Here is a 21492-nt window from a genome sequence, read left to right as displayed (position 1 = left end):
AAAAAGAGCCAAATAATGTGAGAGAGACGGCTGCTTTTGCCAGGAGGAGGAGACACCGGATTTGGGCCTTGAGGGTGTCAGGGAGTGAGCATGGGGCCGCGGGGCAGAGGCCATGGGGGTCAGTGGAGGGAGCGGCGGGGAGTGGAGGGAGGTGAGGTCAGTTTGGGTTTGTGCCATGATGAGTCTGAATTTTATTCTGGTGAGTTAGCAAGGGATTCAACAGACCTGATTTTTGTTTTTCAAAGCCACTGGCCCCTACCGGGAGGCTGGCTGGCCTGCGCCAAGCAGGGACGAGGGAAGCCGGTTAGGAGGACCAGGTGGTGGACATGGGGATGGGGTCCCATTTGGGGTGTGCTTGCAGGAGTGGGACTTGGGGAGGGGAGAGGGAGCTTTGGGGATGGCCCCTAGGCCTCTTTCCGCCCAGCACTTGGGGGCTGGGGGCTGAACCAAGCTGTGATGGCTACTGCCCGCACCGCCCCCCACCAAGCCCAGCAGAGCAGGTGCTGGGAGGTCCAGGTTGATGTCCTGCTTTGCCCCGCTGTCCCGGGGGAGGGCCACCTTTCAGGACCCCCCTTCCACTGTCCAGCCAGAGCCCAGGACCAGCACTCCGGCCAGATGCAAGCTCTCCTCCCCTCTGTCCGCACCCCCCACCCCCACTGCCTCCCACGGCCCCTCTGGCCTCCTCCTGGCCCCCCCTAGCCAGAGCCCCTCACCTCTCACTCCAGGCCCGTCTTCCCAAGGCCAGAGGGGTGCCTCCAGAGCAGAAATCCGACCCCGCCACTGCCCCTCTGGGACCCCTCAGTGGTTCCCCGCAGCCCTGGGGGGCAAGGCGTGGGGGTGAAGCCGGCGGGGCTTGGTCTCCTGCTCCGGACGCGGCCCCCAGGCTCGCGCCGCCCCGGGCGACTCCCTCGCCCCCTGCGCGCGCCGGCAGGGCCCCCTAGACCCCAGTGGGGGCGGCCTACAGCGCCCCGGGGAAACCCGCGTGCACACCCGCGGGGCAGCCACGGTTCCACGGGCTCCTCGGTGGCACACAGGTGCTACTCTTGTCGCCAAGGGCAGAACAGAAGGACCTGGCGCTTCACCTTCGCGGTCCCCCGCCGCCCACACCGGGAACGGCTGCGGCCGCGGCCGCGACCCCGCCAGGCCCCCGCCCGCAGACCCCGCGGCTGCAGCCCACCCGCGCGAGGACCCCGCAGAGAGGCGACGCGCGGGCCGGGACCGGGGCTCGAACTCGGGGCTGCCGTCCGCCCGCCGGGCCGGGGCGCTCTTCCCGGTCCGCGGCCGCCCAGGCTCCGCCCTCGGTGGGCGGGGCCTCCTCGAGGGGCGGGGCCTCCTTCCCGCGCAGGGATCGCCGGGCGCCGGGGCCCAGCGAGGTGCACGCGCGCCCCCACGCACTCACACGCACATGTCGCCCGGGCACGCCGGCTGCACGCGCAGCCGCACACGCGTACGCACACACCGTCCCGGGCCGCGCTGGATGCACACGCGCAGCGCTGGGCCCGGCCGGGGCCTAAGCCCGGGAGAGAGGCGCGCGGGCCCCGGGCGCCCCCCTCAGCGCGGGGCCTCCAGGCCTCGGTTCCTGCCCAGCCCGTCCTCTGCCCCCGCGGGCCCCCAGGTTCAGGTTGCTTCCAGCTGCCGTCCTTCCTGAGGGCTGCTGTCACATCAGCCAGCGTCCCGGGGGAAACAGATGGCTTCCTCCGCATTGGGGGGAACTCCGGGAGGGCTAATTACAAGGGGGGGGCTGCTTACAGAAGGGGGGGCGGGAACGCCCCGGATAGGGGGAAGGCCAGATTCTCAGACCGGCGTGGGGGGATCGGTTACCTCCCCCAGGACTGGAGGTAAGACAGGAGGGGAGACTGCTGTGGGTGGAAAGAAAGAATGGGCCAGGAGGATAGAGGAGGAATATCAACAAGCACCTGCTCAGGGGACGCCCCTTGGCACCCCGTCTTGGCTCCCTCCCCTGTGGGTAAGTGTGGGAAACTGAGTCTTCCATGTTGCCTGAGGCATATCTAGGGTGGTGGCTTAGAACCCTGAGCCACAGGCCTGCATGGAATGCCATGCAGGCCCGCCCTGTAAAGATGTAAGCCTTGTGACTATGATAACGATATACACCTGATGTATGTGTCTTGTGACTATGATATACACCTGATGTAACTTGTGACTATGACGTTCCTGATGTAAACAAGATGTACGCACCTGATGTCAATGCATCTGATGTAAACGTAGGTATCTGGTGGGCTCTCCCGAGCCCGAAGATCTTTAGCATATGCACGTGATCTGCTCTAATAAATAGCTGGAGCAAAAATACATTGGCGTCCATTCACCCTAGAGGCTAGTGGGCCCCCTGCTCCCTTAACTCTTAGCTTTGTGTCCGTTGTCTCATTCCTGCGTCGCCCTGTCAGCAATAGGTAAGGAGCAGAGAGACGTTGGCAGCAGCATCTAATTAAAGTGCTGGGAAACTGTTTCCAGTCCTCAAGCCACCCCTCCCAATTCCCTGGCCAGAGAGCAGGCCCTGTCCTCCGCCTGGCACCCACCACCCCGGGGTCTCTGCACAAGGCTCTCTCCCAGCACCCTGCTCTTCTGGCCCACCTGGGACACTCCCCGTCTCAGGGTCCACTGATGCCCCCAGGCCCGCCACAGGGGAGGAAGTCTAGGCCAGGGAGAGGGGCCTCAGCCCAGCTCCGTCCAGCCCGGCTCCCGGACCCCACACGGGCTTTCAGACGGACCTTGCTCTCCATTCTGTGCCAGTGTAACGTATTACATCCCCCAAAACAACATTGTCTTTGATGCAGTCTTGTGGGGGCAGACATATTAGTGTGGATTAGATTGTAATTCTTTGAGTGTTTCCATGGAGATGCGACCCACCCAACTATAGGTGATAATTCTGATTGGATAATTTCCATGGAGGTGTGGCCCCACCCATTCAGCATGGGCCTTGATTAGTTCACTGGAGCCCTATATAAGCTCAGACAGAAGGAGGGAGCTTGCTACAGCCAAGAGGGACACTGTGAAGAATGCGCAGGAGCTGAGAGAGGAGCTGCAGCTTACAGAGACATTTTGAAGATGGCCTTTGCAAGCAGACTTTTTCTCTGAAGAAGCTAAGAGAGGACAAATGCCCCAAGAGCAACTGAGACTGACATTTTTGAGGAACTGTAGCCTAGAGAGGAACGTCCTGGGAGAAAGCCATTTTGAAACCAGAACTCCGGAGCAGATGCCAGCCATGTGCCTTCCCAGCTAACAGAGGTTTTCCAGACACCACTGGCCATCCTCCAGTGAAGGTACCCCCTTACCTTGGACGCTTTATGGCCTTAAGGCTGTAACTGTGTAACCAAATAAACTCCCTTTATAAAAGCCAATCCATCTCTGGTGTTTTGAGAAAAGGCAGCTTTAGCAAACCAGAACACCCTCCCAGAGGTCAGCAGCCCTTCAGGGCCCCGAGCTCGAGGGTGGACTCTCAGTTGTGATGGACAAAACCCTTTCCCAGGTCTCTGCCCTGCCCTGTGTTTCCTGGCCAGGGGCTTTTCATACAGTCTGTCCAGGGAGCTTTCCAGAGGACAGCATCCAGCAGCCATCACTTTTTTTTTTAAATGTTGAAATTAACTTTGATTTTTAAAACTGACCTTGTACAGCTCCCTGGTTTTGACCTTATCTTATTTGGCCGCAACAGCAACCCTGGACCCTGACGCGGCAGGGGGGATCCAAGGCTCAGACGGGTGAGGGGGTCCCACAGCCCAGGGGTGGGAGCACCAGGATGCCAACCCCGTTGTCCCCATGCTCCGTCCCACACTCTCCACCGTGTGCGGTCTTGGATGGTTTTATGAGCTCAGGATCCTTTTTGCAAGAATTAATTGTATATTTTGTTGCAAGAAGTTAACAAACTTTGCTTTCACATAGTACCATCCTAATCTCCTGGGGCTGCAGTGACAAAGCCCCACACACTGGGTGGCTTAAAAAGACAGGAATGTGTTGTCTCACAGTCTGGAAGCCAGAGGTCTGGAATCAAGGTGTTTTTGGAATCAATTTGATCCGTGCCTCCCACCTGGCTTCCAGGGTAGTAGGCAGGCAGCCATCCTTGACCTCCCTTGACCTGTGGCCACATCACTCCACGGGGCCTTCTCCCCTGAGCCTCTAGAGCTCCCCCTCTTTATAGGGCACCAGTCACTGGATATAGGGCCCACCTAACCCAGGATGACCTCGGCTCAACTTGATTCCACCTGCAAAGGCTCTATTTCCAAATAAAGTCATGTTCACAGGTTCTGGGTGGCACAAATGGGGCCAGGACACGATTCAGCCATTACCAAACCCAAGATTGGGCTTGTAGAGCCAGACCACCAGCGAGTTGGTTCTGGCTGTGTGATTTGGGGCAAGTTGCATAACCTCTCTGTTCTCCCAGCTTGCTCATCTGTAAAATGGGGATAATAATAGGATTTGTGTCAGGTTTACATAAGATGATGGGGGTGGCACAGGGTGAGCTCCACACAGGCATTCGCTGTTACCCTGCATGGGGGCAGGGGGGATGCTGGTTGCCAGGCAGGGAGGGTCCTGGGTCTGCAGAGCCCACCTTGCTCGCCTGCCTGACTTGGAATGCCCACCCTGGCCTCCTGTACACAGACAGGCCCACGAGCGGGGCTGGTGTCTGTCCCTTGACCGGCACCGCAGGAGGCTGCCGGTGGCCCTCTTATATTTAAGTGCAGGCACTGACTGCTATGACCTGTTCTGGGACACCTGAGATGACTCGGAAAAATTTCAGGCACTGCAGGAAGAGCCCAGCCAGTGGTGGCCAGAAGTCTGGCTGGAGAATGCTGGCCTGGAAAGCTGGGTCTGGCTGGGCTGGAAGGGGAATTTACACACACGCAGGCACACGCATGCACAAATACACTGGAATAGATTCTGGCGCTCGCCCACATCTCGTCTCCTCCCAAACTGGCTTCTGGTGTCATCTGCCTGTAGCCACCGCCCAGGGACTGGGGTGAGAAAGGCTCTGGTCCCCACTCCAATTAAAGAAATCCAAACGTACAAGATAGCTGTGGTTGGACAAAATACCTACTTTTCTTTTGTTTAAAATTAATTCTTATTTCTATCAAAATAATCCATGTACAAACCAGACAAACAGTGTGTGCAAAACAGCAGGCCAGCCCCCCCCCTGACCCCGACACCCCAGGGAAACGTCTGTGTATTCTTCCTGGCTTTTTTTTTTTTTTTTTTTTTTTTTTTTGACAACTGTGAAATAAGAGGTTTATTTTGATACTACTGGGGAGTCATGCAACTAATCCCTGAGAAATCACCAAACTGATTTCATGTTACTTCTTCATGGCTGGGATTTTTCAGCAGTTTCAATTTTGGGATCCTCAAATTTGAAGTTGGGAACGTATTCATGTCTGCCTTGCCACACATTGGCTTAACCTTAAAAACACCGCACCTTCTCTCTTCTAGTTTTAGTTATAGTGTTCATCTTCACATCTCTAAATCTTGTGCTTGAACTGTGATTTCTTGATTTTTCAATTCTAGATCTTTCTAACGGGTTTCCCATCTTGCAGATGAGAACTCAGCCTCTCCCACCAGCAATGCGTCATCTCACAGTAATATCTGGGATTCCATCGATGTGCCCGGTCACGTGCCAGCACTGCCGAGCCACGTGCAGACAGGTTTGCTGCGGCCGGGAACGCTCGGGCTCCCAGGTAATGGGTCAGCCGGGCGACGATGCCACGCCAGCCGCAGCCGGGTTGTCACACGCAGCTGTTCCCAGCACGTTCATGTTTGGGAGCCATCAGGAGCAGGCATTCCAACAATAAAAGAGGGCCTGAGCCCTCTTTTATTTTTTGGAGGCCAAAAAACAAATAAATAAAAAAATAAAACAAGCCACAGAGCTTTGCAGAAAAGAATTATTACTTTGTAGACTGCATGGTATGTGAATATATCCCAATAAAAATGAATTTAAAAAAAAAAGAAGAATTATTAGCAACAGAATAGAGTGGGGAAGCCTGCAGGTGACATCTGTCTGGGGAAGCCAAACGTGCAGATCAGGGAATTCCCCCAGCTTAGACCGCTTTGTTTTAGATTGACAAAGAAACTGCCCCTAGACAATGCTGTGTGTTGGCGAGACACAGAGCACCTGGAGCGCGCATACTCGCTGGCGGGAAGGCAGCATGGTTTGGCCCCTGCAGAAAACAGTTGGGTATTTTCTTCTGCAGTTAAATATATATGATATATAACTAGAAGCAGTCTCACTTCTAGTTCTTTGCCGCTGAGAAATGAAAGCATATGTTCACACAAGAAACTGCCTATGAATGTCTATAGCAACTTTATTCCTAATAACCCCAAACCAGAAATGACCCAGCATCCGTCTATACAGTGGTACATCTACAGAATACAATACTCCTCAGAAAGAAAAAGGCATAAAGTAACACACATGGCAAGATGGATAAATCTGGAAGACAGCATTATGCTAAGTGAAAGGACTTAGACGCCAAAGACTACATGCTGTGTTATCCCATTCATATGGCATTCTGGAATATTATAGGGACAGGAACTAGCTTAGTTATTCTTGGCAGAAGAATTGGGGGGGTGATGGCAAAGGGGTGTGAGGAAATATTTGGGGTGATGAAAATGTTCAATTTCGATAATGGTGGTGGTTAGAAGGCTGTTTCCATTTATCAAAAGCCATCAAGTTATATACTTCAAATTTACTGTACATAAATTAATCTCCATAAACCTGACTTTATTAAAAGTTCCATAGGTTTTGGGTGGTCTGTCCCTGGCCCCCTTTTCCCTGAAACCCTGTTGTTTTTAGCAAACAGTTTTATAGAAGACAAGATTTTTTCAGGAACATATATATTTAATTGTAGCAAAAATATGAGTTCTGATTACACTTTCTTTTCCTCTATAATTTTCAGTTCTTCTAGGACTTAATCGCTCTGATCTGGAATGGTTGCTCTCCCAGCTTGCTACGTGGCTGTCATCCTGGGACTTTTCCTAGCTGTTGTTGTGTGAATTCTCCTTGCCTCTCTCTTATATGGGATGCCTGTTTCCCGGCTCCTTTATCTTTCTCTCTCTTGGGTTTGCAGCCTCTTCATGGTAGAGCACATGGAGCTTCATAAGATAGGATGCATGGGAGATCAGTTTTCTAAGATCTTGCATTCTGAAAGCATCTTTATTCTACTCACACACTTGGTTGACAGTTTGGTTGGGTATAACACTCCAGGTCGGAAACAGTCATCCATCAGAATTTGGAGGGCACTGACTCCTTTGTCATTTTGCTTCTGGGGTGGCTGCTGAGCCATTATGCTACCTCATCTTTTGAATGTGACTTGCTTTTTTTTCTTTTCTTCTTTGGAAGCTTTTAGAGTCTCACCCTTATCCTCATTGGTTTGAAATTTCAAGATGGAATGTGTATCCATTAATTGTGTTGGTGACTCAGTGGGATTCTTCACTCAGAATACCTATATCCTTCAGTTGGAGTTTTTTCTTAAAATTTTTCCTTGACAATTTCATTTCTTTGGTAGTCTCTTCTCTTTCTCTTTGTGGAATTCATTACATTCAGATATTTGGTCCTTAATTTTCTTATCTTTTCTTGCCTGATTTCTGTCTCTTTGTCTTTCAGTTCTACTCTTTTGGGAGGTTTATCCAATTAAACAAAATGATGATCCCCAAATGATGCGCTGTTTTGAGCTGTTATGTACCCCAAAAGCCATGTTCTTTTAATCCATTCTTGTGGGTACAGACCTATTGTGTGTGGGACCCTTTGGATTAGGTTGTTTCAATTGACCAGCCCATTCAGGATGGGTCTTAATCCTTTACTGGAGCCCTTTGTGAGAGAATAAAAAGGCAAGAGACAGTTGGAGAGATGAGAAACACCTAGAGAAGCAAGAAGGACTCACAGGAGCTGAGAGAGAGACAGCTGAAACCAGAACCTGGGAGAGAAAGACCAGCAGACATCGCCATGTGCTTTCCCAAGTGACAGAGGAACCCTGGATGACAGCAGCCTTTCTTCAGAGAAAGTATCCTTCTTGTTTACTTGCCTTAATTTGGACATTTTCACGGCCTCAGAATTGTAACTTAATAAATCCCCCATTGTTAAAAGCCAACACATTCTGCTATATTGCATTCTAGGCAGCTTTAGCAAACTGGAACTATGATTATTATCCAGTTTCATGGGCTTTAAATGCTGTGGACACACTAATGATGCCCAAATTTACCTCTCCAGACTGGACCTACTCTAGATTCTTCTATCTAAGTGCATGTCTCAGCATCTCCTCTTTGCATCTCTAATAAGCATCTTGGCTTAATATCTCCAAAATCAAACTTCTGATCTCTGACCCCTGAGACCACCCAGGCCAGGGGATGTCCAGATCCTACTGCTCAGAACCTGTAAATGTGACTTTATATGAAAAAAAAAAAGAGTTGCAGCTGTGATTATTTAGGACCTTGAGATGTAGATATATCCTTGATTATCTGGGCGGGCCCTAAATGTAATCACAGGGTTCTCATAAATGGGGTCAAGATGGCCAAAGGCGGAAGGAGGAAATGTGACGACACAGACCAGGAGCCAAGGAATGCAGACGTCCTCAGAAGTTAGAAGAGGCTGGGAAACAGATTGTCCCCTAGAACCTCCGGAAGGGGCTGGCCCAGCTGACGCCTTGACTTTCGCGTAGTGAAACCAATTTGTGGCTTCTGGCCCCAGAACTGTAAGAGTAAACGTGTGTTGTTTTGTTACAGCGGCCCCAAGCGTCATTCATTCCCACGCGGGCCCTGTGCCTCCCGGGACCCTCATCTCAGGCGAGGACACACCCATCCTGCCAGGGGCTTGGGCCAGAAGCCTGGCGGTCATCCTCGCCTCACCTCCGCCTCACACCCCCATCCAGCCTGCCAGCAAACCCCAGCAGCTCCACCCTCAAAACATCTCCGGAATCTGACCTGTTCCTGCTACCTCCACTGCTGCCGCCGGGCTCTGCTTCTCTGCCTGGAGCACTACAAAAAGCCCCCAAGCTGGTGGCTCTGCCCTTGCTGCCTGCCTGCCACCCGCCACCCACCCTCCACTCCATCCTCACCCCAGCACCTAGTGTGAGCCTTTCAAACATAAATAAGGTCACTTCACTCCTCTCTCGAAACCCAGTGGCTCTCCTCCCTCAGCAAAAGCCGAGGCCCCAGACGGGGCACCAACCCGGCTTCCCCCTCACCTGCTCCCCTCCAACCCCACCGCAGCCGCACGGCCGCCTCCTTCCATTATGCCAACCACAGTCCTGCCCCGGGGCCTTGGCACGGGCTGTCCCTCCGCCTGGGAGCGCCCCCCCTGGATTCCACGTGTCCAGGGCCGGCTGCATGAGCGCGGGGCCCAGGCCAAAATGAAAACACGGGACTCCTTATTCAAAGGGCAGGAGGAGATGTGCCATCAAATGTACCAAAATATAAAATCCTTTCCTTCTTGCCCTCTCTCTCCACCTGTCAGGGGGTTTTATTTGCCACTGAGTGTGGTGCTCCCTTGGGTCGTGGGGACTTGCGAGACCACAGAGCCCCTTGCTGGTGCCAGGGGCCCCACCCACCACCAACCCCACACCCCACGCAAGCACCGTTCCCCCCCTGCCGGGGCCAGGAAAGCCAGTCTCCCCCCAGCCACGGGCCAGACACCCCCACCCACAGCAGACAGTGACCCCCAAGAGACTTCGGCCCCCAGGCGGGAAGCACTCGGTTCCTGGCTCAGAGGTGGGCCAGCAGCTCGCCCCTGCCCATCCCACCCCGAGATGTTACTGGACACGTGTGTCTGTCCCCGACGCCCCCTGTGCCCGTGCCTGGCCCCCACGGTGGGAGCTGTCGCTGGACGGCACTGCCAGGGCCTCAGGGAGCCAGCCAGCCCCAGAGCCCACCCCCGGCAGGTGGGGGCCCACGCGGGAGCTGAAGCTCCAGGACCCCCGGCAGGGTCCTTCATCCCGTCGGGCTGCACTTCCAGAACACAGATGTCCGGATGCAATTATTAAGAATTTCAGGACGGTGAGTACAGACCCTTGAACCCAGAGCCAGACTCTTCTGCTCTGGTCACAGCCCCCAAAGCCGAAGCCGAACCGTCTCCGCGCAAACACCACGGCCGCGCGGCCGCCCGCGCCCTCCCTCCTCTGGCGCACGCTTTGCCCTTTCGCTGCGGGAACACCTGCCGGCCCCGACGGCACCCTACACACCTGTGTGGTGCCCGCCCCACCCCCGGGAGGCGCAGGGCATGGTCACTGAACGAATGAATGAGTGAACGAGTAGTGAGGGGTCAGAGAGGCCGAGCCCCCTGCCCGAGGTCTCGCCCAGGGCTCCGGCGGTTACCCGGGGGTCCTGGCGGGGGCGGGGAGAGAGACTGGGGCGCCGCCCATCGAGCGCCAGCCCGGGGTCTCCGTCTCCTCGGGAGCCTCGGGGCCGCTGGGCTTGTGGGGCCTGTGCGCAGGGCCGGCTCCTCCTTCCTGGCCTCCGGGGCCCGGGCAGGGCGACACCCACCTCCCCGTCCCTGGAGGGGGCGGCCTGGGGCGCACCCCCAGGTAGCTCGGGTGGGGGTCGCCACTGCCTCGGAGCTGGCGGGAGTGGGGGGCTGCTCCAGGGCCAGCCTGCGGGGCTCGGAGGGGAGGACTGGGGGCTGGGCCCGGGGGAGGGGCGACCCCGAGAGGCGGGGTCCCAGGCGCCCCCTGCCATCCTGGGTTCCCCCGAGGGCCTGCGGCCGTGACCTCCCCAAAGCCGGTGCCGCCTGTCGCGGGACCGAGGGCTGGGGAACCTCCTCCTCCTTGTCTGGCCCTGAGCTGCCCGGGGGGGGGGTCCCCCATGTGCCAGATGAGGAAGCGGGGACCACCCAGGCACGGTGGGAGCTCGGGAGGCCGCCAGGGCAGGACCCCTCCCCGACCACCGACAGCGGCGGGGAGGGTCGGGAGAGACCCCCTGCAAGAAGCTGCAGGGCTCAACACAGGAGGTACCTGCCCGTGTCCCGAGGGTCCCAAGGGCTGAGGGAGCCCGTGTCCCTCTTCCTGAGGCCCCTGGCTCCTGATGGCAGGAGGCGGACATGCCAGCGCCCCAGCCTTTCCCGCTGGTGCCCAGAGCCGGCCCCTCCGCCGCCCTGGGTGCCTGCCAGGCCCCTGCCAGCTTGTCCCCCGGCCCGGGATGCCCTTGCTCCCTTCTTTTCTGGTTAAAATCCCACTCGGCTGTCAAGGCGCAGCTCAGATGCTCCCTCCTCCGGGAAGCCGACCCTGATCTCCCTCACCTGCTCACCGGGATTTATTCCCTTGATCCAGCACTTTGTGGAAATCTCTATGTGGTCTCGCGCAGCTCATCTTCTGGTAGCCATACTGCCTGCTCTTTACTCAGCACCCATGGGTGCCGGGCGCTGAGCAAAGTTTGCGGGTTTCACTCACAGAATCTCCACTGTACCCAGGTCCCCACTCAGGGAGCTCAGCCTTGGCCTGCTCAGGGCCCTGGGCCCACCGCACTGCTCTCATCTCAGGGCAGGCAGGAGGGAAGGCTCCCCTCGCCTGGACGGGTACCCCAGCTTCCCCTCCAAGAACTCCCCGGGCTCCTGGCTGCCCCCCACTGCCCCCAGGGCCTGCATCCCCATCCCTACCCTGGCTCAGGCCACTGACACCGGGTGACTTGCACCACTCTGACCCTCAGTCTCCTCATTTGTGAATTGGGGATAATGGGTCTCACCCTAAAGCCTGGGTGTGCCTGTTGCAATGGGTCGATGCAAAGGCCAGCAGCGTGTCTGGCCTTCGTAACTCTACGGGCTCCGTGCCTGTTGGCAGTTCTTGGCAGCTGCCACCAATGGTCGCTCAATCCATTCATCGGCCATCCCTGCAGGTGAGAGCCAGTGCTGGGTGCTGGGGGAGAAGGGGACGAGACAGCCCCCGGTGCGGCCTCTTTCTAGTCTTCAAGGGCCAACTCTGCCCCCTCTGCCTTTTCCCCTGTCCCCCTGTCACATGGGCCACCTGGCTTCCCGCCTGTCTCTCTGCTCTGGGCCATCGGCCCTGTTCTCATTTTAAAGATGGGGAAGCGGAGGCCCAGGGAGGGCAGGACCCAGCCCAAGGACACCCGGCAAAGTGGGGCAGTGTGGGGAGGCAGCGAGCCAGTCAGGGACCTTAAACCAGGTCTTTGGTTTGATCTCAGGTGGGGATCTGGGTTCCGGAAGGCTCCAAGAGCTGCGATTACAGGTCCGTTTTCAGGCCAGTGTGTGGGGCAACCTGGGGACACGGCAGCGAACCGTGCAGCTACCCCACTGGAGCTCGAGCGTCTGAGTGTCCGCAGCAGCCCCGGGCAGCTGGGGTGGGGTGAGCTGCGCTCCCCAAAGGGCTTCTGGGCCTCCAAGGAAAGAGACGAGACCCACCCAGGCCCATGGCAGTCTGCTCCATTTGCAGGCATCCCGGGGGCGAGAGCCAGAGGCCCTTGGCTTTCCCCACCCAGCCCCTTTCCTGCAGCCCCTCAGCCCCTGTCAGCCCCACTGTCCCCCTTCATGGACAGCAGCCTCCACTCTCGGGCCTCCCGGGCCCCTCCTCTCTCTTCCCGCTTGTTCACACAGCACCTGCCGACACACTGATCTGATTGTGCCACCCCTGCACCCTTCTGGCCCCAGCTGCCTGCAGGACAAAGTCCAGTGTCCTGCCCATGGCATTCGGGCTCTTCTGATGGCCAAGCAGCCGCGGCTCCCTTCAGGGAGGAGGGACGGGGTGCTTGCAGGCGAGGGTGACAGCGCTGCGCCTCGTCTCCGTGCGGGGCTGGCCAGCCCCTCTGTGCTGTGGGCACTAGGATGCACTTCCCACCACCAGGCGGGCCTGGGTGTGCACACGCACATGTGAAGGCACCTGTGAGTGTGTGTGTGAACGTTGAGTGTGAGATTGTGCATCTGGTGGTCAGGCTGGGCTGCTCTGGGGGATCCACAAGGGCTTTTCCCCGAGACCAGCTTTTCCTCCGACTGTCCCTTAGCCCTGGAGCTACAGTCTCCACCGTCCACCTTCCCCACCGCCTCGGCCTCCGAGCACCCTGGCAGGAGTGGTCAGAACGGCCAGCAGATGGCCAGTGGATGATGTGGGGGCCGCAGAGCCATGTGACTGCCCTTCTCCCCCAACCCTGGCCTAGCCAGCCCAGCCCCAGGGGCCAGGCCAGTCCCTCCTCGGCAGCTTGGCACAGACCCCTCAAGGCCTGTCCAGCCTGAAAGAGTCCCCTACCTCCGCCACTGGCTGGACCCCCTGTAAACCCTGTGCTGGTTTGACTCTGTTATGTACCCCAGAAAAGCCATGTTATTTTAATCCACTCTTGGTGCAGACTTATTGTGGGTGGGATCTTTTGATTAGATTGTTTCCATGGAGATGCTGACAGAAGGACATTTGGAGATGCTAAGCTAAGAGATGAAGCCCAGAGTTTGCCCCAGAGAAGCTAAAGGAGAACTCACAGACTCTTAAAGAGAAACTACTGGAATCAGAAGCTGAAAGCAACACAGCCCAGGAGCAGAGGACCCACAGACACCAGCCACGTGCCTCCCCAGCTGACAGGGGTGTTCCAGACTCCATCAGCCTTTCTTCAGTGAAGGTGTCCTCTTGTTGATGCCTTAGTGTGGAGACTTTTATGGCCTAGAACTGTAACTGTGTAACCTAATAAACACCCTTTATGAAAGCCAATCCATTTCTGGTATTTTGCATCCCAGCAGCTTTAGCAAACCGAGACAGACCCCTGGGGCTGCAGTCTTGTTCCCAGCCTCACGCCCTGGTCAGCCTCTGCCCTGGATGGGGTCTGCCCTCGCTGTCACCCTGCTGGACCCTGCACGCCATCCCCTGCAGCGGCGGTGGCCAGTGGGGCAGCTGTGCCTGGGGTCCCCATCCCACCTGTGGGCACCCCTGGCCCGGGGGTGGGGCAGTGTCTCCCACTCCCAGGAGGGGGTCCCGATGAAGGGGCCCGGGTCACCCCTCTGCCCGGGTGGGGCCTGCGGCCCTATGTGTGCGCTTCAGCAGGCGTCTCCTCCCGGGGGTCGAGGTCACCCTTCGCCCCAGCAGGGGTGCGCCCCCGGCCCTGCTTCTTCCTGGCAGGCCCTTCCCGGGGGTCTGAGACTGTCCTGGGCCAGGAGAACTGCCCAGCGAGACAGAGGGGCCCGGGGACTGTGGGGGCGGGGCCTCACGGGGCGGGGGCATCCAGTGGGCGGGGCCTGTAATGGGCGGGCCTATCACGGGGCGGGGCATCAAGTGGGCGGGGCCTCTCGTGGGCGGGGCCTCTCACAGGGCGGGGCTGCAGCACGGGCTTTCCGGAGCGGCCACGCCTGCGGGGGGGGGGGGTCCCGCGTCTCTTGCCGGCGCCCCCCGCCCCCTCCCAGCCTGGGGGCTGGGCGTGGTGACAGCCCCTGCCCTCCCTGCTGCGCCCCCTCTTTCCCAGCCCCCCGGGAGGGTCCTCAGGGACGAGCCGCCGGGCCTCGGGGCCTCCGCCTCCACGCAGACCCCCGCCCCGCCGGGTCCCCAGCGCGACCCGCCGGCCTCCGAGAGGCGCCCCCAGCCCCCGAGACGAGCTGCTCCCCGCGGGGTCCGCGGCAGCCTGGACCCGGCCCGACCACCGGGGTCTTTTCCCACCAGCCCCGGGGGTTGCCCCCCCACGGAGCAGCGAGCCGAGGGCGAGGGGGAGCGGGCGCGTGTGCCCGGGCCTGCGGGGCTGCGCAGGGGGCAGGTTTGCCCCGCGCCTCCGACCAGCCGCGTCCAGGGGGTTTCCGACGGGAAAGGAGGGTTCCCGGACCCCAGCCAGGTCCCCAGAAGGTCTCCCCCAGGTGACCGCTGCAGCCCGGCTCCCACTTCTTGGATTGGCTTGGAGGGGCTCCAGGTGTGCCGCCTGGCAGGTGCTACTCTGCACCTGGATGGCCCGTAGCAACAGGAACAAGGGCAGCTGCCGTTTTTGGAGCACCTGCCGCGGGCCCTGAGCTGTCCCAGCACGTCTCTAACTCAGCAGGGCCCTGGGGCAGGACCTTGGCTCACAGCTGCTGTGCCCCCAGAGCTAGAACTGTGCCTGGCACTCCGTAGATGCTCCCTAAAATCCTGCCAAATGATCCACAAGAACAGCGCACAGCAGCTGCTGTTTCCCCTTTACACAGCAGGGCTGAGTCATGGCCCCGGTCGCACCGCTGGAGAAGCCGGCGCCGGTGCCGGTGAGCAGCTGCACGGCTGCTCCTGGAGCCGGAGGGCATCGGCCACCATCCCGGACATCACCCGCTCTGCCCAAGGAGGCTGGTCCCTGGAGAATCAGCACTGCCTGCACTGGCTTTCGTACCCACTTCTTTTAAAATGCCATTTTATTGAGATATATTTACATACCAGATAATCATCCAAAGTGTACAATCAGTGGTTCACAGTATCATCATATAGTTGTGTGTTCATCACCACAATTTTTGATCATTTTCATTACTCCAAAAAAAAAAAGAATAAAAATAAAGGTAAAAAAGAACACACAAAATATCCCATATCCCATATACCCCATTATTTATTTTATCTTTATTTTCTTATTCATCTGTCCATACACTGAATAAACAGCTTATCAGCCGCAAGATTTTCACAATTACACAGTCACACTGTAAAAGCTTTCTGGTTATACAATCATCATCAAAAAGCAAGGCTACTGCAATTCAGTTCAACAGTTTCAGGTATTTCCTTCTAGCTATTCTAATATACTAAATACTAAAAAGAGATATCTATATAATGCATAAGAATAACCTCCAGAGTGACCACTCAACTCCACTTGAAATCCCTCAGCTACTGAAATTTTATTTTGTTTCATTTCTCTTCCCCCTTTCAGTCCAAAAAGATGTTCTCAATCCCACAATGCTAGGGCCAAGCTTATCATCGTGAGTCATGTCCCACATTGCCAGGGAGATTTACATCCCTGGAAGTCATGTCCCACACAGCGGGGAGGGCAGTGAGTTTACCTGCAGAGTTGGCTTAGAGAGAGAGAGAGGCCACCTCTGAGCAACAAGAGAGGTTCTCTGGGGGAACTTAGGCACAATTATAAGTAGGCTTAGTCCCAGCTGCACACCCCAAGTTTCTTGGGTCTCCTGGCCAGAAGGGATCAAAGAGGTTGTCCATAAAACAGCTGAGGAGGTGAGTGAAGTTTCGCCTGCAGAAGACAAACTTAAGGGAGCAGGAGATAAGCCTTTGAGTGTGTAGAGGGCTGTCACCTGAGACAAGGCAAGCCACCCCTCCCTGCCCTGGCAGCTCCAAGGATGGTGTTAGAAGTGGTCGGAAGTCAGATGGCAGCTAGAGGCCGAAGCAGACCTCCGGGCGCAGGCACCCTGTCTTGCTGTAGTTGCTGCATCCCTGAAAAATGATAAAATGAACAGATTTCTCCACATACTTACATTTCCAGCTCTGAAACAGTCACTCCTGCATTTGCTTTTGTAATTTGAAAATTATAATATGCATTTCATAATTTAAAATATCTTTTTATGAAAGCAGCACACTCACAATCACAAATTAAGCAGCACAGAGGGTCTTATGGTGCAGAGCTGCCTGCACCTGCCACCCTCCCCGCCCAGGGGCCCCCCAGGGCCTGCCCCTGTGGGCTCGCTGTGTGCATTTCCGCTCACGGCTCTCTCTGGGGCTTCACATACTGTGTTTTCTCTCTATTCTCTGACATCAAATTTCAGACTGTATTGATTCAGCTAAATTACATACTTCTTCCTCCTGTCAATGTTTAAGATTTACATAATTATTTTATTTCTTCATAATTGTTTTGCTTTTGGTAACTGTAAGTAATATATTTTCCACCATATAGCCCAGCAGTCCCACTCCTAAGCATGTACCCAAGAGAACAAAAAAGAATGTTCATCTTCTTGACCATCCTTCTTGAAAGGAAATGAAACAAGCTTCAGTGGCAGAGAGATTCCAAAAGGAGCTGAGAGGTCACTCTGGTGGGCACTCTTACGCACGGTATAGACAACCCTTTTTAGGTTCTAATGGATTGGAATAGCTGGCAGTAAATACCTGAAACCATCAAACTACAACCCAGAACCCATGAATCTTGAAGACGATTGTATAAAAATGTAGCTTATGAGGGGTGGCAATGTGATTGGGAAAGCCATGTGGACAACACTCCCCTTTGTCCAGTGTATGGATGGATGAGTAGAAAAATGGGGGGCAAAAAAAAAAAGGCACCCAGTGTTCTTTTTTACTTTAATTGTTCTTTTTCACTTAAATTTTTATTCTTATTGCTTTTGTGTGTGTGGTAATGAAAATGTTCAAAAATTAATTTTGGTGATGGATGCTCAACTACATGATGATACTGTGAACAATTGAATGCATGCTTTGTATGACTGTATGGTGTGTGAATATATCTCAATAAAATTGAATTATTAAAAAAAAAAAAGAATGTTCATAGTAGCATTATTTTAATAGCCAAAAGGTGGAAACAATGAAAATGCCCATCAACTGATGAATGGATAAACAAAAAGTCGTCTGTCCGTACAATGGAATATTATTGGCAATAAAAAGGAAAGAAGTCCTGATCCACACCACGCCATGGTGAGCCTCGACAGCTGAAAAAGACCCGTCATATGACTCCATTTACACAAAATGTCCACATTAGGCAAATGCACGGAGGTAGAAAGATGAGCGGTCAACAGGATTGTGGGGAGTGGGGGGTGGGGAGTGACGGCTAATGGGTGCAGGGTTTCCTTTCAGGGTGGTGAGAATGTTCTGGAATTAGATTCACAACCTTGTAAATACTCTAAAAACTACTGAGATGTACACTTTAAAGCAGTGAATTTTGTGCTATGTGAATTACAAATCACCAACGTGGTTATTAAACAGCAATGCACTTTCACTGCCTCCTGACGCCCCTCTGGGAAGACGAGGTTGCTGGTGTCAGCTCTCAGCTTCTTTCTTCCCCCTCACCCTGGGCAATCCCAAGCCCCCAACGCTGGAACTCCACTCTGTCTGTGACGGGTTGAATTGTTTCCCAAAAGAGACGTGTTCGTGTCCTTGCCCTGGTCCCGTGACCTTACCTGGAAACAAGGTCTTTGCAGGTGTGATGGATTACGATGAGACCACACTGGTGTGGGGAGGACTCTGTGGGGCCCTTACAAGAAGGGGATGTTTGGACAGACAGACGCTGGCAGGATGGCTGCGTGGTGACGGAGAGGAAGGACACGGCGAGGCAGGGAGGCAGGAGTCTCCCGGCAGGCTCCGAGGGAGCCCGGCCCGGCGCACACCCTGAGTTCAGACGTCTGAGCCTCGGGACCGTGAGGCAATCAGCTTCGTCGTCTTCAGCAGCTTCGTTTGTGGCACTTTGTTGGGGCAGCCCTAGGACACTCAGGCACTTAGAGCATCAACCTGCGACGAACACCAAAACGTAGGAGGAGACTGAGGGCTGGGATCCCGCAAGGCACCGAGTTTCAGTGATCACAATAATAGTAATAAACATAATTGGCGTGTATCAAATACTTACCCCCGCTGAGGCTCCTGCGCTAAGTGCTTTATGTGCGTGTCTCATTAAGCCTCGCAACAACCAAGGGGCAGACACCGCGTCTCCATTTTATAGATGGGGAAACTGAGGATAAGAGAGGTCATGTGACAGGGTCGTGGCTACTCAGGGTGAGCAGCGGAGCCAGGACTTGGAGGCTGAACCCGAAGCTCTTGAGCCCCTCGGAGAGGGGCCTCCTGTGATATGAACAATCACTCTTCACCCCATTTGCTTTCTGTCACTGAACATGGGTTTTCTTATGCTGGTGCCCCCTTGCACCCACTCATCTTCTGTGCTTTAAACCCTGCGATGGTGGAGTTCAGGCATCAGCTTGGCCAGTTGTTTGGTCAAGCAAGCACTGGCCTGATTGTTACCTGAAATATTTTACAGGTAGGTTAGTGCCTGTAGTCCGTTGATTGTATCTACAGTGGATTGCATCTACAATCAACATAGGAGCTCGCCCTCAGCCATGAGGAACATTCCTCACCCAGTCAGTGGGAGGGCATAGAGCCAGAACTGAGGACTTCAGAAGTCAGAAAGAATTTCTCTCTATTTCAATGAGCCGGCTTCTCCTGGAGAACTCAACCTCACCTTCACCAGAGTTCCCAACCCGCAGTGCACCCGATGGAATTCGGACTTGCCAATCCCCAGGGTCACGTGAGCCAACCCTTATAATAAAGCTCTGAATGTTTGCATAGGTATGTGTCTCCTGTCGGTTCTGTTTGTCTGGAGAGCCCAGGCCAGCACACGCCCTTTCTGCGACTTTCCCGAGATGCCCTTTGATGCAGAGGGAGGCGGAGAAGCAGAGCCACCCGCCCGCCCACCCCTCCCGCCCGGTGCCGGGACACTCTGGCCTCCCTGGCCCCCGTCCCACCTGGGCGACCAGGACGGTGATCACGACCTGCCGTCGGAGGGACAATGGGGAGCCTGTGTGCCGTCGGGCGCTGGGGCTGGGCGGTGTTCAGTTTCTCCACGGTGGGGAGCCGCCCCTCCCCCGCAGAGCAGGAGGCAGCTCCCGGGCCCCTGCCAGCCACTCCGGCGGGCACCTTTCCGGGCCGATCCCCGGGCCCTGCCCCCTCGGCAAGGTTTTCAGCAGTTTAATCATTAACGGGCACGTTTGGCCTTTGCTTTCGGGTTGGAAGTTGGGAGCTGTGCCCGGGAGTAATTATCCTTGACACATTATTTGGTGTAAAATTACTTTTAGTTGCCATCAGGTGATAAGGCTGGAGTAAAGAGGGGTCCATTAGCCAGCTCGGGCATCCCGGATTCCGGGGCTCCCTGGGAGGGAGCTGGGATGGGGGGGGACCAAGGGGTCCCCTTTTGGGGGACTTTTAAATAGTGTCTTTAAAATATTGCTCTAACGTGTTGCCTGGCATGGTGGCTGCTCGGGGTGTTTTTAGAGCCCTCCACCTGTCACTCCCACACAGGGTTTTGGGGTTTGGGGGTTTGCAGAGTGCCCGGGAGGTGTACCCTGCTCCAGGCAGATACACCAGAGGCTGCAGAAAAGTTGATGCCCACTGTTTCAGGGTCGCAGAGCAAACCCTTTGGGATGAGCGGATCCCCCACCTCCCCGGCCCCGGAGCCCTCTCCTGAGGGGAGCCTGCGGGCTGCGGGGCAGGCAGTGAGTGCCCGTCTCACCGGCTTCCAGCCGTCCACGCCAGCTCCTAGAAGGCCCCAACAGGTGCCTGAAGCCCTGGCCTCTTCTCGGGCCTCTTTCTCTGAGATGGCTGCCTGACCCCTGCCCGCACCCCACTCTCCTGGCCCCTTCAGGCACAGGGGCCCCCCAACTGGCCAGCAACGGAGGCTGTGTTTCCTGGCAGGGCCTGGGGAGGGGCCGCAGGCGATGGTCCTCCCAGGCTGCTCCTCCTCCCCGGGCCCCATTCTCATTCTCCCGGTGTCTCCTCCGGGGCAGGGCCCTGACCCCCCCAACTCCCACCGACCCGGCCATGACTCGGTTTAGAGGCGGCACTCGGAGATCTGCCATTCCCCCCGCATCTGAGGGCCAGTGCACAAGGAGACCCCCCAGAGGCACCCCCAACCCTCTGGGCCTCTCCCCACACTTCTGGCATCTGAGCCCGGCCCCCCTGGTCCCCAGGAGCCCAAAACCGTGACCTCAGCGCCTGCCCCTCCTTTCGCCTTCCGAGCAGAACCACCCGCGAGGCTCCCAATCGCCGCTTGGTGGGTCCTGGGCTGGTCACCGTAGCCAGGCTCAGGGGCTGCTGCACGGGCAGGACGTGCCGTATCCAGCCTTGGACACTCCGTGGCTTGTCAGCTTGGCCTGGGAGGCCGGTCAGCCCAAAGCTCCCGGGTGGCGTGGGGTCAGCTCCAAGCTGGGCACCAGCTACGGACCCTGCCTGTCCCCCCGTGAGAGCCCCGGGCCCCCCACGTGGCTTTGCTCTGGGGCCTTGGCCCAGCCTGTCCCCTCTGGGGGCTTCATTTTCCCGCTGTCCTGTGAGGCGCAGGGTCTTGGCGACCTTTAGGGGCCCTTCCTCTGGCGGCCTGCAGTGCAGACGGCCCGACCCAGCCCGCAGGCTCGCCCACAGCCCCCGCCCTGAGCCTTCCCAGAATCCAGGAAAGGCGGGGGGCCTGGGCGAGCCCCCAGGGTCCGGTGGCCCCGTCTGCCTCCCTGCGGGACTCCCTGGCCCCAGCACCCACCATTGAGGTCCTTTCCTGGCTTCTGTTGCTTCCCAAATCCTGAAAATAAAGGAACTTGACCGGAAGGGGCAGCTTCAGGGATCAGCGGAGAAAGGAGCCAACATTTGGCAAATCGGGTTTGGACGATTCCCAAGGGAGAAAACCGGGCCTTTCGGTATCTTTCCTTGGCCCCATTCACAAAGGTAAATTCCAGAGGGATTAAAGAGCTCAATGAAAAATAAAACCCAGACGCTAAAACCTGTGGAAGAAACTGAGCGAGGGGCCTCCGGGGAGGCGCGTTCCCGCCCGAGGGTGGGTGGCCGGGTGCTGCCCCCGACGGAGAGGGTCTCCCCAACCCACGGCCGTGTCTGCGGGGAAGGGGGCGAGGGCGGCCCCTCCCGGCGTCCGGGGCGCGGCCTCCCACGC

At 56.6% G+C, this 21492-nt stretch overlaps 2 protein-coding genes and 1 long non-coding RNA gene across 4 annotated transcripts in view; 1 reads left to right on the top strand and 2 right to left on the bottom strand.

Annotated features, from left to right (window-relative positions):
* The window catches only part of PPP1R13B (protein phosphatase 1 regulatory subunit 13B), a 101741-nt gene extending 100891 nt beyond the window's left edge, over positions 1 to 850 (bottom strand). The window contains exon 1 of the mRNA XM_037831713.1: positions 714 to 850. The gene's annotated coding sequence lies outside the window, so the exon portion shown is untranslated. The remainder of the gene's footprint in view (positions 1 to 713) is intronic.
* On the top strand, positions 113 to 12636 carry LOC119532541 (collagen alpha-1(III) chain-like). The gene is made up of 12 exons (XM_037835002.1): positions 113 to 151; positions 884 to 1621; positions 3668 to 3713; positions 5538 to 5678; positions 8870 to 9060; positions 9637 to 9984; positions 10036 to 10176; positions 10288 to 10511; positions 10679 to 11081; positions 11760 to 11814; positions 12177 to 12281; positions 12584 to 12636. Exons 1-12 carry the CDS (start codon positions 113 to 115, stop codon positions 12634 to 12636), a joined length of 2484 nt encoding a protein of 827 aa, XP_037690930.1.
* Positions 12637 to 15877: 3241 nt separating this feature from the next.
* LOC119533120 lies at positions 15878 to 19389 on the bottom strand. Of its 2 annotated transcripts, XR_005216588.1 has the most exons (4): positions 19307 to 19389; positions 18418 to 18806; positions 17975 to 18302; positions 15878 to 16289 (listed from the first exon to the last, which is right to left on the bottom strand). It is a non-coding gene; the product is annotated as an uncharacterized LOC119533120 (long non-coding RNA). The 2 variants fall into 2 exon arrangements; XR_005216587.1 differs by lacking the exon at positions 19307 to 19389 and having other exon boundaries at positions 18418 to 19063.
* Positions 19390 to 21492: the final 2103 nt, after the last annotated feature.

This window comes from Choloepus didactylus, chromosome 4 (genome assembly GCF_015220235.1).
Source record: "Choloepus didactylus isolate mChoDid1 chromosome 4, mChoDid1.pri, whole genome shotgun sequence".
Classification (NCBI taxonomy): domain Eukaryota; kingdom Metazoa; phylum Chordata; class Mammalia; order Pilosa; family Megalonychidae; genus Choloepus; species Choloepus didactylus.
The sequence above is the reverse complement of the archived record's forward strand: the minus strand, read 5'-3'. Positions and strand labels throughout refer to the sequence as shown.

Bases quoted from the DNA above. Each gene is read 5' to 3' on its own strand.
- LOC119532541 (XM_037835002.1), top strand. From the start codon at position 113: ATGGGGGTCAGTGGAGGGAGCGGCGGGGAGTGGAGGGAG. The intron at 152-883 runs GTGAGGTCAGTT...CGCGGCCCCCAG, and splicing joins GCGGCGGGGAGTGGAGGGAG to GCTCGCGCCGCCCCGGGCGA. The intron at 1,622-3,667 runs GTTGCTTCCAGC...TGGCCGCAACAG, and splicing joins CCGCGGGCCCCCAGGTTCAG to CAACCCTGGACCCTGACGCG.